General features: G+C 39.2%; 2 protein-coding genes across 2 annotated transcripts in view; one reads left to right on the top strand and one right to left on the bottom strand.

Moving 5' to 3' along the window:
* The window catches only part of LOC307019896 (uncharacterized protein), a gene marked incomplete at its 3' end in the record, with an annotated part of 11566 nt that extends 2715 nt beyond the window's left edge, over positions 1-8851 (bottom strand). The window contains exons 1-2 of the mRNA XM_079650997.1: positions 8716-8851; positions 7-398 (exon numbers count right to left, since the gene is read on the bottom strand). Of these exons, the coding sequence (XP_079507123.1) occupies positions 7-294 (288 nt within the window). The 5' untranslated portion in view covers positions 295-398; positions 8716-8851. The remainder of the gene's footprint in view (positions 1-6; positions 399-8715) is intronic.
* On the top strand, positions 6952-10866 carry LOC307045892 (uncharacterized protein). Its single transcript, XM_079691921.1, has 3 exons — positions 6952-7476; positions 8733-9129; positions 10148-10866. Exons 1-3 carry the CDS (start codon positions 7434-7436, stop codon positions 10422-10424), a joined length of 717 nt encoding a protein of 238 aa, XP_079548047.1. The 5' UTR covers positions 6952-7433; the 3' UTR covers positions 10425-10866.
* The last annotated feature ends 4220 nt before the right edge of the window (positions 10867-15086 follow it).

The raw sequence follows: 15086 nt of genomic DNA on the forward strand, positions 1-15086 counted from the left end.
AGTGGCGTTGAGTCGTCCCCCCATCACCAGGAGGTCTGCTCTCAGGACGTCCCTCTGCTCCCTGGCCTCCTCCAGCTGCTCCTCCAGGGCCACTTTGTTCTTGCCGTAAACCACCTTGGCTCCTTCCAGTTTCTCCGTGATCTCATTCAGCTCAACCCGACACCGAGCAGAGCTTTTCAGGTCCGGAGACGTCGCCCACACCACGATGATGATCAACGACACCACGGACCACAGAGCCAGCAGTGCGAGGACGATGTTCTTTGCCGTCTGCGAGGATTTGGGGGCGGCCGCCATTAGAGAAGGAAGTGGAGGTGGATGATGGAGATGGAAGATGAAGAAGTAGAGCTGCTCTCACTTTGCCTCTCTCAGGGTGAAGTGAGCTGGACTTTCCCTTCTAGCTGGGCAGGGAAAAATGTCAAAATTCAGCCACACCTCCTCTGCCTCACCCACTTTTCTCCCCCTCCTGGAGCCTCCCCACCCTAAAACTCACCCTCCTCCTCCTCCTCCCCCTCCAAATTATTATTATGTATTTATTTCAAAAAGGACCATGCATACAAATACATTCATCTCAGTAAAAGAGAAGAGATGAATTATGCCAGATTTTAGCTAATGGCTCATTTGCATTTGCAGTCAGTGCAAGAGGACGCCGTGATCAACAGGAAAGTCACACACACACTTTACACATAAACGAAACTTTCCATGTGCAGCCTGTGTGGTGTGTGTGTGCAGAGTGTGTGTGTGTGTATGTGTGTGTGTCCGTGTGTGTAAATACCAACTAGGGAAAGGGGAAAATGCCTCCAAAACATGACTAAATATTTCAAAAACACATTACGTATATGTGCTTTTAAAAACATGTACTGAATGCAGCATGATACACAGTGTACGTGTGACTGTTGGCGAGCTTATATGTGCGTGTGTGTGTGTGTGTGTGTGTGTGCGTGCGTGCGTGCTTGCATGTGTGTGTGAAGAATGTCTGACAGTTCCTCTGACGTTACAGGACGCCCTGTGTTTGTGTGTGTGTACAGTGCGGTGTGCGTGCAGTGTCTGTGGGGGGTGTGTGTGTGTGTGTGTGTGTGTGTGTGTGTGTGTGTGTGTGTGTGTGTGTGTGTGTGTGTGTGTGTGTGTGTGTGTGTGTGGGTGTGTGTTGGGGGGGGGAACACTGAGGCTTTCTGTTTCTATTTCCCAGCCTCACAGGGATATGAACTTGGATGAACTCTGAAGTACAAACTATGTGGATCCTTGGCAGCAGCGTGACTTTACAAAAGAAAAGAAAAAAGGTTTGAGACGTAGACTAACTTCAATAAAGCACTTTGGATATCCTTTGTGCTACTGTAAACTAAGCTTAAGAAGCAGAACTTAAGAGAAGCAGAAACACAGAAAGACAGAAAGCGTGTTTCTCTTTCTGTTTCTGATTCTCTCGGCTTCATTCCTCTTCAGCGCTCACTTTTTCCTGACCTGCTGCCAGCTCACAACTGGCACCGTGGAAACAGCCAAACAACATGTCTGTATAAACATCTGTAACGCGGTAAAGCTACAGGAATCTCTCAGAGTTGAACCCCCCCTCTTCCTCGGGACACACCTCTTCTTCACCACACCCCAACACACTGCACTTTCACACTTAACTGTTAATGTGATTATCATATTCTGAATGTTTTCTGCCACGGGGGAATTTGGGCGATGCAACAGTTGCTCAATTTTCAAATGAAAAAAAAGATAGATACAAAAATAATAAAAAATAGTTTTTCATAACACATGATTTTATCAAACAGAAGATAGAAAGTGCTTTACATGATTGAAAAAGTAAATTTAAAAAGATTAGGCAATTACAGCAATACCAAAATAAACTGCCAAAAAAGTTATATCAAAAATAAAAGAAATAAGCAATAAAAAAAGTAATTGGAAAAATAAAATGAATAATAATAATAATAATACTAATATATAAAACTAAAATAATAACATATACACAATTAAAATACTACTACTAATAATAATAATAATAATAATAATATATACAGTTATAATATTGAGAATTATAATAATAATTATATACTATTACAATAATTATTATTAGAAGAAAATGCCTCCAAAACATGACTGAATAATAACTTAAAGCTGTAAAAATACCCTGCTGGTAGGTGTGTGTGTTTTCTAAAGACCTAGAAAGGGTTATTAACGCCTTTGTAACCACAAGGTTGGATTATTGCAACGCTCTATACATGGGTATGGACCAGGCAATTAGACGCCTGCAGCTAGTGCAGAAAGCAGCTGCACGTCTTCTCACTGGCCACGAAAAGCGTGACCACATCGCCCCAATTCTGGCCTCAGCGCACTGGCTTCCAATTAGGTTCAGAATTGATTTTAAACTCCTTTTATTTGTTTTCAAAGCACTAAATGGGCTGTGTCCGGCCTATATAGCCGAACTCCTCCATCGCTACACCCCAGCCAGAGCTTTAAGGTCGGCTGACCAGCTGCTGCTGATAGTGCCCAAGACTAGGCTGAAAACCAGAGGGCACCGAGCCTTCGCAGCAGCTGGTCCCAGGCTCCATGTGAGGTCGGCCCAGACTCTAGGGTTTTTTAAATCAACCCTAAAAACTCACTTCTTCTCTCTGGCCTTCTAGTCAGAGCGGAGCACGACTCCTGACTTTGCTGTTGTAATTTATTGTCTTCTGTTTTGCGATTGTAGTAATGTGTTATTTATTATTTGCATGTACAGCACTTTGGCTCGACCAAAAATAGTTTTAAAATGTGCTATATAAATAAAACCTGATTTGATTTGATTTGATTATTATTATTATAGTACGGTTAAAAAAAAATGTAATAATGATAATTAAAATAATAATAATTTGAATAATTATAATGCCAAACCAGCAAACCTGTACCCCAGGTACATATTGCTTTAGTAAAAAGCAATATGGCAACATAAATAAAATAATTGTACATGGGTTTAGAAACTGACTAACAAAGTCTACATCAACATGAAGGAGGTCAAAGGTCAGTAGAGGTGGGAGGCGGGAGATGTTTGTTTACTAGAAAGATCATGTGTTTTTCGAGTCAAGGCCAAAATACACCAGCAGTTTTTTAGAGCAACAGTTTTTCAAAATATATTTTTTACCAACTAGATTTGTCTGTAAAGGCCCAGACACACCAAGCTGACACCAAAGAACTGACACAGACGGACCCCACTGTTGTGTCGCCTCGTGTCTCTGCGTCTTGGCCAACAGTCGCACTGGAACACACCGCAAAGACTTCAGCCGACGGCATAGCACGTACGAACTGCGCATGCGTGAGTGGCAATAACTCTCCTTACCAGCAGGCGGCGGTAGTGTGTATTCGTCATTCAAAAGAGGCAACAACCGGAAGACAGACTGCGTGATAACCGAGAGAAGAAGAACAGACTGCGTGATATAAACAAACAACAAATAGCGTGTTCCATGTTCACTCTACAGCAGAAGCTCATGGGGCTTCCCCGAACCTGTGTCGAGAGCTGGAGTTAAATGAAATCTCAGATTTGCATTCTTAATAGTTTGTTTGGGTCCCTCACTTCCGTTTCACTTCTCACTGATTCGCGAGCTGAACAGCCAATCAGAGTGATTTATTTTGCCGACAGCCTTTGGCCGACTGCCCACCGATTCGACACGAAAAGGTGTCGGCACGGCCGAAAAGACACGACGGTGCGGGACACACCAATCTGAGTAGGACGTGTCAACGCTCATTGTCGGCCTGACGCCCATCGGCGGCCGAAATCGGCTTGGTGTGTAGGGGCCTTAAGAGAAAACTAAAAACTGCACCAGCATTGCAGGACTTAAATATAAATCTGTGGCTTGGCTTTATAATAAACCAGTTTGTTTGGTCATTTATACACTGGCCAAACCCTGACAAGACATTTTAGTTTTACAGCATTTTGAAGGGGGAAAAACAAGTCTTCAATCACTGTATATAAAAGCAGACAATTACAGCATTATTCATATCAAATACCCCCAAAAAAATGTATAAAAATTCAAAGCTACAATTGAACAGATTCACATTAACAAAACATTAGTAACACCTGACAGGAACAATGTCCCTCCAACCCACTAGTTTTTCTTTGACTAGATCATTATTAACCTGAAAGATTTTGGTTATTTGGACTTAGGTCAAACAAAACATATATTTAAAGTCTAAAATGTGGATCTGTGAAGACTATATTCGGCACATATAGGATCATTTAATAGACTGAACTGTAACTAAATGATTTATTTTTTCAACGATTATGAAAATATATGGTATTATAGTTTCAACCCCTATTTATACAATTTGTAATCCCAACTGGTTTTATCCAAAGTGACTTACATACTCAATACTGTGGGAAATCCCCACAGGAGCAATTTGGGGTGGAGTGTCTCAGGGACACAACGACATGCTGACTGCAGTGGGGTTTGAACCTTTGACCCCCTGATCCCAACACCAAGACACAACCCACTGCACCACACACCTCCCATTGAAGTATTGTATTGTCAATAAAATGCCAGGAAATAGAGAAAAACCCTGGTTATGATGCAGTTAGTTCTTATTTAAATGTAGTCCACTGCGCCACTGCCTCCCTCACTAGGAACCCCAGATATCAGCATTTAAATCTGCGAGCAGCATAAAGTCACAACTGTTTTAACTTAAAGATGCTCACAGCTGTTTACTGCAGGAGCTGAGACACACTGATGAGATTCAGATGAAAAATGTGTCGTGCAGGACATTCCTTCAAACCTGCTGCAAAAGAAACACTCATCACCTTCTACTAAACGTGCAGGAAACCGCTTAGCACCATTTTCAATTTATATTTCGAAGTCTCTTCACACGCAAACCTCTTCAGCTCTGACTCTGCTTCCTCTCCACAAATACAGGAAGTTCAGGTGAGGACAGGAAATAATACATTAGCATTAGTGTAACGCGCTGCAAACTGGATTCATAAAGCAAATGTCCAAATAGTTGCAGATGACTTTATATCAAAGTTGTTGGATCCCCTTCATTGGAAAGAGTATTATGTGAGGGATTCACAGTGGTGAAATGTAGCTAAGACATTTACTCAAGTACTGTACTTAAGTAAAAGATTAAGGTAGTTTGAATATTTTCACATTTATACTCTAACCCCATTACATTTATTTTACATATTTACCTACAAGTTACTTTGCAGATTGAGGTTATTAATACAAAACAGAAATCAACCTATAGTCCATAAAATACTTCAAATTAACTCCACTTTTACCAAATGCGACATTGAATTGATGAACACATTAATGCAGCAATAACTTTAATACAAATATATGGTGCTTAATGGGCTATTCTGCACAATGAGTACATTTACTTTTGGTACTTAAAGTATATTTTGTTGCTCATCTACTTAAGTTCAATTTTGAATGCAGGACTTGTTCTTTAACTGAGTATTTTTACCCTGAAGCTTTAAGTAAATGTTCTTTTTCCACCTCTGGTGATTGGTACAGCAGTGTTTTACAGTTGATACTGAAGCATCACTTGCTCAATAACAGAACAAATCTGTTTCGGTTTCACAAAAATCCTGCTGATAACATCTCAGAGTTGCAACAGAGTGACAAGCGTCTGGTGATTTATATCTGCTGCGTCAGTTGACTCCTCAGTTCCAACGATTTAGAAGTTATTTCTGTCTGAGGTGTCTGTAGCGCCCCCATGAGGCTTTAACATGTAATTACATCACATCATCATCATCATCTGACTGATATCCAGTGATGAGTCCACACCGCCCCCTGCTGAAATATCTTATACACTTTGCATGTGAGCTTTCAAGTTAGTCGAAGGAATTCTATAGTTATTAAATAATTATTTGCTTTTTTTACTTTGTAGTAATTGATTCAGTTTCTTCCATACATGTCCTGTATTGAGAATCCCCCACATTTTTTTAACATACATCAAAAGTAAAACATGCCTTATTGTGTGCCTTAAATCTGAAGGCAAGTTTTTATTTTTAAGTGAAGAAGACAAAGAATATAAATAAAATAAAATATGGATAAAAAAACACAGGCAAAAAATGAATAAACTAATACATTGAAAATACATAAAAATGTATATAAATAATAATCATATTTTGGGATACAATTAAAACATTAACGGTAGGTAAGAATGGAGAAACCAGCTGGAGTGCGCTAGAGTTTAGTACGCAGCCAAAAAAAATCTGCCCCTTCCTTCAGACTTCCTTACAGAGCCCCTCCTCCAACACACACGAACGCACACATGACCAATGAGGGCACGAGATAAGTTTGTGCACAGATGGAAGGCTGACAGGCAGGTAGGCCATCCAGTTACTTTAGCCGGGCCGGCTCAGATGATTGGTCGTGCTTTTTACAGCGCCACGGCTTCCACAGAGGACATTTTTTATGTATTTATTGTGAAAGCATTTAATGTATTCATTGCTATCGGGATGTTAAGAGCATTCCATGGAATATAACAACAATTGTTTCTGAAGTGAATTACCTACCCCACCTTTAACATAAGAGGCGCTTTCACACCGGAGTACTTTTACCCGTACTTTTCCCGTTTAGTTCCGATAGTGTCTGGAATTTTGCGTTCACACCAAAAAGAGAACTTTAACCTCCATTTTTAGTGCCTGCTAGAGAGGTGGGACTATCCTGGGGAGAAAAAAGTACCAATTTCTGATTGGCTAGGCGAATTGCAAATCACGCCCCGAAAAGTTTTTTTGAAGCCGCCATTATATTTGCTGGCATTAGCATTATTAGCATTAGCCCCGCGCACCAACGGAGAGAGAATAATTTATGGCAACACAAAAGAAAACATGGGAGCGGTGGAGATGAGGAGGTGTCGGCGTTCTGGCGATTTACTCGGAAGGTCCCCAACTCCGGGGACTTCCGGCCGGGGACTCCGGGTGGCAGTATACGCCGTGAAGTTGTTTGCGGCCTGCCAGTAAACCCAAAGCAAAAGAAGACGAAGTGACGTCAGCGGCTTCATTTGCCTAACCCTCCCTCAGGGACTTATTCCGGCGTGAACGCGATTGGCTCTTTAGTTCCATAGGGGTACTAAGTGCTGGGTAATAAGTACGGCAAAGTAATGTGAAAGCGGCTAAACCTGATTGCAAGACAGTGATAAATCCTTCTGGAAAAAAAACTTTAAAAGCAAAACAGAAGTGAGGCTTATTTGCTTTTTTCATCAAACATGAAAACATATAATGCTATATATTTATATTCATATATATTTATGGATGGAGTGTGCTGTGACTGGCTGTCTACGTTCAGGGGGATTTTGACGGTATTGTTAGTACTTAGTGATAAACTGATATCAATGGTTGATATATAAACTGATCATTAAAATAATCGTTGGTGGGCTGAAAGCAGCTTTGACTGCCAGGTGTTGTTTTGAAACGCTCTGTTGGTTTTAAGAACAATAACAGCAGCGGTTCCTCCGTCAGTCGATGAACGATGAAGTCTGTGCTGGTCCTTCTGATCCTCCTCTCTGTCAGAGGTGAGTCTGTTTTATTCATATTTATATAATTCATGTCTAAACTCTTCTAATGCTCTAATGTTTTGAACATTCATTTAATTTATTATGTCATAATTAGGATTTACAACACATACTTTAATCCTTGTCACTATTTCTTCTGTTCAAGTCAAACTGGGCTCTATAGCCAACCTTACATTATTAGTATTATGATAAATATAGTTTATACATAATATATATTTTATCGTTTTGAGTAGCTACTTTAACCGGGCCATTTTCCTTTTGTTATTATTATCTGAATGTTAGGCTTAATAATAATATAAATTAGATTAAACTCTTGATTATCAGGTATTTTTGTGAGTCACACTATGGTTTAACATGTATTAATTTAAGGCTCACTTATTTGTTATGATATGTGCGTCAGTATCACGTGCATGGCTATATGCCTATATGATAGGTTGATAGGACACAGCTGATGGTGATGAGACGGGGAAGCGGAAAAGTATTTTGACCGCGTTCTTCGAGACTGATAACTTTATTTGACTATGAAGCGAAGAAATGTGTCCTCCTGTTTGTATGTCGTCTGGATCATTTAATAAAGCTCATCTGATTCAACAACGATCTCCGCTGAATGGTTTGGAAACAAAGAGAGGCGCGTCAAAACCCACAACCCCGACAGAGGTGGCTTAAATGTAGACTAGGATTAAAACGCCACCACACTCAGTGTTAGAGTATAAAATACAAACATTTTAATTATGGGATGTAAGATTTGTTAAAATGACAAAATAAAAAGTCATGAGATGATCAGACAAAATTAGAAAAAGGTGACATTTTTAAATGAAATGTCGGAACAAAGAGAAACAAAATTAAAATAGGAGAAATGTAAATAGTGACATGAAAAGTCAAAATTACATTAAGAAAATCTAAATTCTGTTATAAAATGTTCGTGTTTGTATGTATTGTAATTAAAATGCATTCTGTAAAGTGTATTCAGACTTTTGTTACCATGTCAACCTTCCAAAATTGAATTAACTTTATAAAAATAATCACGCTGCTTTTAATTGAACTACTCATATCCTAAACTGCACTGTAACTGTTATTCATGTATATTATACCTTGTTTTATGTTTCTCTTTACTTCTCCTGACTGCTGTCATGATGTGTTTCCGCTGCACTATTTCTGAATGCTCTTAATGTTTTTCATTTTGGTCAAGCACTTTGAATAGCCCATTGTGTCTAAAGGTTATAAATAAACGTTCCCAACCTTGGCTTGTCTTTAAGGTTTCCTCTGGCAGCAGCATGTTTCCGCACTTCAGGCCTCCACAGTACAGGTGAGGTATGGGGAGGATGCCATCCTGCAGTGCCCCCTGATGGACGCCTTCTCCAATGCCTCCTCTAATGCCTTGTCCAATACCTTGTCCAATACCTCCTCCAATGTCTCCTCCAATGTCTCCTCCAATACCTCCTCCAATGTCTCCTCCAATGTCTCCTCCAATACCTCCTCCAATACCTCCTCCGATACCTCCTCTAATACCTCCTCCAATACCTCCTCCGATGCCTCCTCCGATGCTTCCTCCAATGCCTCCTCCAATGCCTCCTCCAATGCCTCCTCCGATGCCTCCTCCATCGGCCTCGGACAGTCCTTTGAGCCTGAAGCCAACAGGCTGCACAACAAGAGGTGAACAATGTGACACAATTACTCGACATAAAATACACACTATTTTCACACACACATGTAAATATATCTAATATGTATATTTATGTTCATTTTAATTCATTTCTTACTACATAGTAATTGTATCATTTTTAGTTTGTATCTTTGATTTTATCTTTCATTTTATTAATCTGTGTGAATCTGTACTGTCCTGTTTTTCATCCTTACCCTGTTGCTGTTAAACTACGGAATTTCCCCACGGGGATCAATAGAGTGGAGCAGGGGCGACGTATTTACCCTGAAGGAAGCTGCTGGTTCCCTCGACAAAAAAGCAATGGGATTTCTCCATAGGATTTTGGAAAATAGCTGGAAATCAGGTCTGTGGTTGAAACACTTTTAAGAGACGGATCACGTTTTGATCAGCCGGATAATCTCCACATGTCTTCCCTACTTTTATCATTTTCTAATCATAAATCTAGTCGCCAGAAGCAAAATGCTAACGTTATGCTATAAAGGAACTACAGCCGAGTCCAGCAGCACGACTTCAACGTCACGCAAACTTAATATCCATATTCAAACATACAGATTCTAAATGGTACGAGTTGAAGCGTTTGTTTGAACAGTCTGCAGGAGGCAGGTACTTGCTTTCAAGCAGAACAGGGCAAACAAACTTAGAGGAGTGTTTACGTGTTCGGTGTAATGACGTACAACGGCCTCCACAACTTCTGTAGTCCTATTCAGCCACTTGGTAACAACCATCGTTTTTCAGACACGTCAACTCTTCAGAAATCACCACTGCTGATGGATTTAATGTCGTAGAACGAAACGTGATCCGTCTCTTCAATTTGTCTCAACCACAGACCTTATTTCCAGCTATTTTCCAAAATCCTATGGAGAGATCCCATTGGCTCTGAGACCAGGGAACAGGAAGTGGTAAAATGCTGACTCACTTCTTGGTTTTAGGACTCGTCACTGCACCACTCTATAAAAGGTCCATCTTATCTTACCTTACCTTATCTTATCTTATCAATGCCTCCTCCAGTGTTTCCTCCAGTGCCTCCTCCAGTGTCTCCTCCAATGCCTCCTCCACCCTCAGCTGGTACAGGAAAGCTGCAGGTCGGAGCCCAGAGCTGCTGCTCAGCTTCAGGTCTTCAGACGTCTCTAACGTGACGTACGGCCCTGGTGTTAGTCCAGATAAAGTCTCAGCTTCAGTCGACGGTTCGTTGCTGCTGCACGACTCCAGACTGAACGACTCAGCAGTTTATTACTGTGGCTTGACTCGGGGAGAAGAGCAGAAGAAGAAGAGAGCAACGCCATAGGACATTTTTTGGAAATCATGTTCCCTCTGAAAATAGTTGATTTTGCCATTTTCTGTCATGTTGAGACTCTTGATCTCAGTTTTTACTTGTATCTGATTATTTTTACTATTTCATTTTTTGACATTTGATTTCATTTTTTGAGATTTGATTTGATGATTTTAACCCTTTTATTATCATTTTGACTATTGTCCCATTATACGACTTTTATCTCGTGATTTTTACTTATAATCTCATTATTTTGACGTGATCCCACCACTTGTCAATTGTTTCTTATCCCATGATCAGATTCAGTCTGTCAATTATAGTTTCTTACTGAATGTTTTCTTTTATAATTGATTCAGACTATAGGTACGCCAAGTCTTACCTGAACACAACATTTATGTCATCAGTCGTGTTGTCATACATTTCAATTACTTTATTAAAATATTTCGTTTTGTTGGAATATTTTTTGTTTGTTTTTTCTAGTTGTTGCCCCATCAGGGTCATGATTTTTTCATGTGTCCTTCGGTTGTCTTTTCTGTTTATTTGTGGTTATGTTAATGCTATTTATGGTCAATTCCCATCTGATATATTCTAGTTATTTTTGGACTGTTTGGTGGTTTGTGCCTTTTTGCAGTCATTTTAATAATAATAATAATAATAATAATAATAATAATACATTATAGTTATAAAGCGCTTTTCCTGGTGCTCAAAGCGCTTTACGTTTTTTTTGGTCATTTTGAGACTCTATTTACAGCTTTGTAGTAGTTTTGGTCTTGATGTAGTCTTGTTTGTCCTTCTTTAGTCATTTTATGTTATTTTTTGTTCTTTTCGAGTCTCTTTGAGTACAAATAGAAGTCATATGATATAGGCCATGTTTGTTTTGATTTCTTAAACAAAGCCACAGGTGCAGTTAAATATAATATAACACAGCAGATTTACACATTAAACCACAACTAGGATAATGTAGCTACTAGGATAATGAGGCTACATAGCCTACACAGCAAGCAGTTCAAACCCAGAGATAAAAGAGGAGGTTAACCAGCATTTAGACAGACAGGTAAACAGGACTCAGGTGAGCAACGACAACAACACAAAAACAGACAGTTAGAGAGGGGTATCTGACTCACGTTGTGTAAAGTCCCATCTCTTTTCATTCATGGCGCAATAACCGCTTATCTCCGTCCTCTCAGATAATCAAAAATGTGACGCCATGTTGTTTGTTGACAGAGAAATGCTTGTCTTCCCGCCATCCATTCATCTCCGAAAATCTAACTACCTGTCAGTAAAATCGACTGACTTCATTTAAATCTATTCTTCATTGTTATGTTTATTCATAGTTTACATTTGATTCATTAAATATTACTTTTAAATCGGATTCACCTGGTTTCTCTCAGAAAGACTCAATCCGATTGTCTCTACAGTTTAAACTGCAGTACCGTCTCTCGCCGCTGAAACTGCCTGATATCTAACCGTTACGATTAGGGGGGCACTGTTTCACAAATTTAAAGAAACTTCCAGAACTTTATAAACACACAATTTATAAAACAATAGAGATTTATTTTAAGAATGTTATATAATTGAATGATGAAAATGAAGACAAACAATAATTTCACAGTAAACTATGTACCTAAATCATCTAGGTGTAGTCATGGACTCTGACCTGTCACATTAAAACAATTACTAAATCACCCTACTATCACCTAACATATCTAGGATTAAAAGACTAATGTCACAGCAGGATTTGGAAAAACTTGTCCATGCTTTTATCTTCAGTAGACTGGATTACTGTATTGGTGTCTTTACAGGAAAGCTGCAGCTGATTCAGAACGCTGCTGCTCGAGTCCTCACTAACACTAAGAAAGACGATCACATCACTCCTGTTCTGAAGTCTTTACACTGGCTTCCTGTGTGTCAAAGAATAGATTTCAAAATACTGCTGCTGCTGGTTTATAAAGCTTTGAATGGATCAGGCCCAAAATACATGTCTGACCTCCTGCTAAAGGATGAACCATCCAGATCTCTCAGGTCTTCAGGGACTGGTCAGCTTTCTGTCCCCAGAGTCAGAACTAAACATGGAGAAGCAGCGTTCAGTTATTATGCTCCAAATATCTGGAACAAACTCCCAGAAACCTGCTGGTCCGCTGCAACTCTGACTACTTTTAAATCCAGGCTGAAGACTTTTCTTTATGTCGTTGCTTTTAATTGAAACTGAGCGGTTGTGTTCATCAGTAAAGTGGAACTTCTGTCTGAACTATTCATATCTTAAACTGCACTGTCACTTTTTATTCATGTATTTTTTCTTTTAATGTTTCTTTTATTATCTTTTCTTTTGAATGACTGTTTTGAAATGCCTTTGTCTGAATGTCTTTCATTTTTGTAAAGCACCTTGAATTGCCTTGTGTTGAAAGGTGCTATATAAACTTGCCTTGCCTTGCCTAAATAAAAACTGGAAAACACAACAACATCAAAGTGATATTATAGATTAAAGAAAGGCAACTATTCTAAGATCCAAAACTTTTATTTGTATGTAAAGTTTTCTGAAAGTTTATGTTAAAACAGTAAATGAGGCATTATGGGATCTACATAAATAATTAAAATCAAGTTAATACAATCAACTTAATGAGTATTTTAAATGTTTTCTTCGCATGTAAAATTAGACATTTAATGAAAGCTAAATATTTTAAATAATAAAATGATTTGACATCAGGAAGAACTACAGAGTGTTGCTGATACATTATGCCGGTTTTTCTCAGACACCAACAACAATTTCGGATCAACAGCATTAGTGAGAAAAATGTCCTGTTTTTCTGTCCTTCACCAACTGAACCAACGGTCTGATCCCAGAGCAGCTTCTCCCTGGAGACGTTTGCCGTTCTGCAACAACAGTTTTCATGCTTTCCCGTTAAAAAAAGTCTCACTAACACACAGCAGATCTGCAGACTTCAGACTGACTGCAGCAGCGAATACAAGGACCATTAACTAAGGTATATCTTTTTCTTTAAAACTTCTATTGAGGACATTAAACTAACATCAAAACAATGAAAAATGGCTGTTCTTGAAAGATTCAAATAACATAGTATGGCCTTTTGTTGAAACGTCTCTATGAGGAGTTCAAATACTCATACTGATATATATTTCTTTAGGACTTCAGAATAAAGTAGAAACATAATTTGGGGAACCTTAAATTAAGTTCAAAACAACAATATGTGGACTTTTATTTAAGGAAAGCCATCATCAAAAAACGTAAAATTAAGATCTTAAGAATTACGAACTCTGACATTATTATAAGGACTTTAGAAACATTTTAAAACATATATCAACTACAATAACTTTTATTTTTACAGTCATTCTCCTTCACCAGAACTTTATAAACGCTGACACTTCAGGATGGACACAACCTTGACCTTCATCGTCCTCCTGCGGTGAGACAAAAACATAAATAATAATTTTCAGTTTAAGTTTCAGTGTTTCCTGAGTTTGTAATAACAATCTGTTTCCTCCTGCAGATGTTGGATTGTTTGCTCTCGACCCAGCCGACAGTCGGTCTCGTTCTCGGTGGTTTTCAGTGATGGGACTCTTCTGCTAGTGGACGCTGATGAAGACGAGCTTCATCTTCACCATCAGAACAAGACAGCAGGTACGATGCAAAACTTTAAAGATGAAATGAGAGGATGAAAATATTTCAAAAAGATTACAATCAGTAAAAAGAAAGTTATGGGATTATACACTTGTGTCATTATTTGTAGTCATTCTGTGTCTTTCTGAGTCATTTTGAGTCATTTTGTGTCTCTTTAAGGTTTTTTATGTCTCTTAAGTCTCGTGTGGCTTCTCTACGCGCTCGTTTTGCTTCTATTTGTACTACGTTCACGTCTCTTTGTGGTCGTTTTTAGTTCATAGAGCTCCTGTCACTAACAGGCCAACTTCCTCTTGACTGGTGGGGAAATCATGTGCTCAATTTCAGCACGGCTATAGAGACAATGAAAGACATCAATACTAGACTTATCTGGACATACAGTTGCATATCATCTGTATAACAATCAATCAATCATGATATTACAAATGTTTTTCCTGATCTTTTGAAGTTTTGACAAGCAAACAATGTTTATTCCACCTAGAAATCTGTTTTATTTTGACGTCACACCGACCATTGTCATTATTTTCTATAGTTGATTCAAATGTACATCTTGAAATTCTTCTACAAATGTGTAAATTCAACATGTATATTTTTTACTTTCTTGTTTATTTCTAGTCTCCTTAATTTGTATTGTACATTGCCATGTCTTTTTTATGCTGTTCCAACACAAACATTTCCCAAATTGGGATCAATAAAGTACTTCTTATCGTATCTTATCTTATCTTACTCCACGTCTATCTGCAGGTTCTGCTCCATCAGTTCAGATGTTATCGTCCATCCCTTTCTCTCTGGACCCTGGATCTCCTCACCTTCTGGTCTGCGTCCTCACCGGGTTAAACTCACCTCGACAGGACGTCCTGTGGTGGGTCGACGACGCAGAAGTGACATCATCAGGCGCCATTGTGTCACGGATGATGTCACAGGAGGGCGGGGCTTACAGTGTCACCGCAGTGTGGGAGGTACCGGAGGCAGAGTGGAGGTCCGGGTCCACGTACTGTTGTGGGATGGTACAAGAGGGGCTGGTTTACACAGAGAAACGCTGCTCA

This window comes from Notothenia rossii (assembly GCF_949606895.1).
Source record: "Notothenia rossii genome assembly, chromosome: 1".
In the NCBI taxonomy this organism is placed as follows: Eukaryota; Metazoa; Chordata; class Actinopteri; order Perciformes; family Nototheniidae; genus Notothenia; species Notothenia rossii.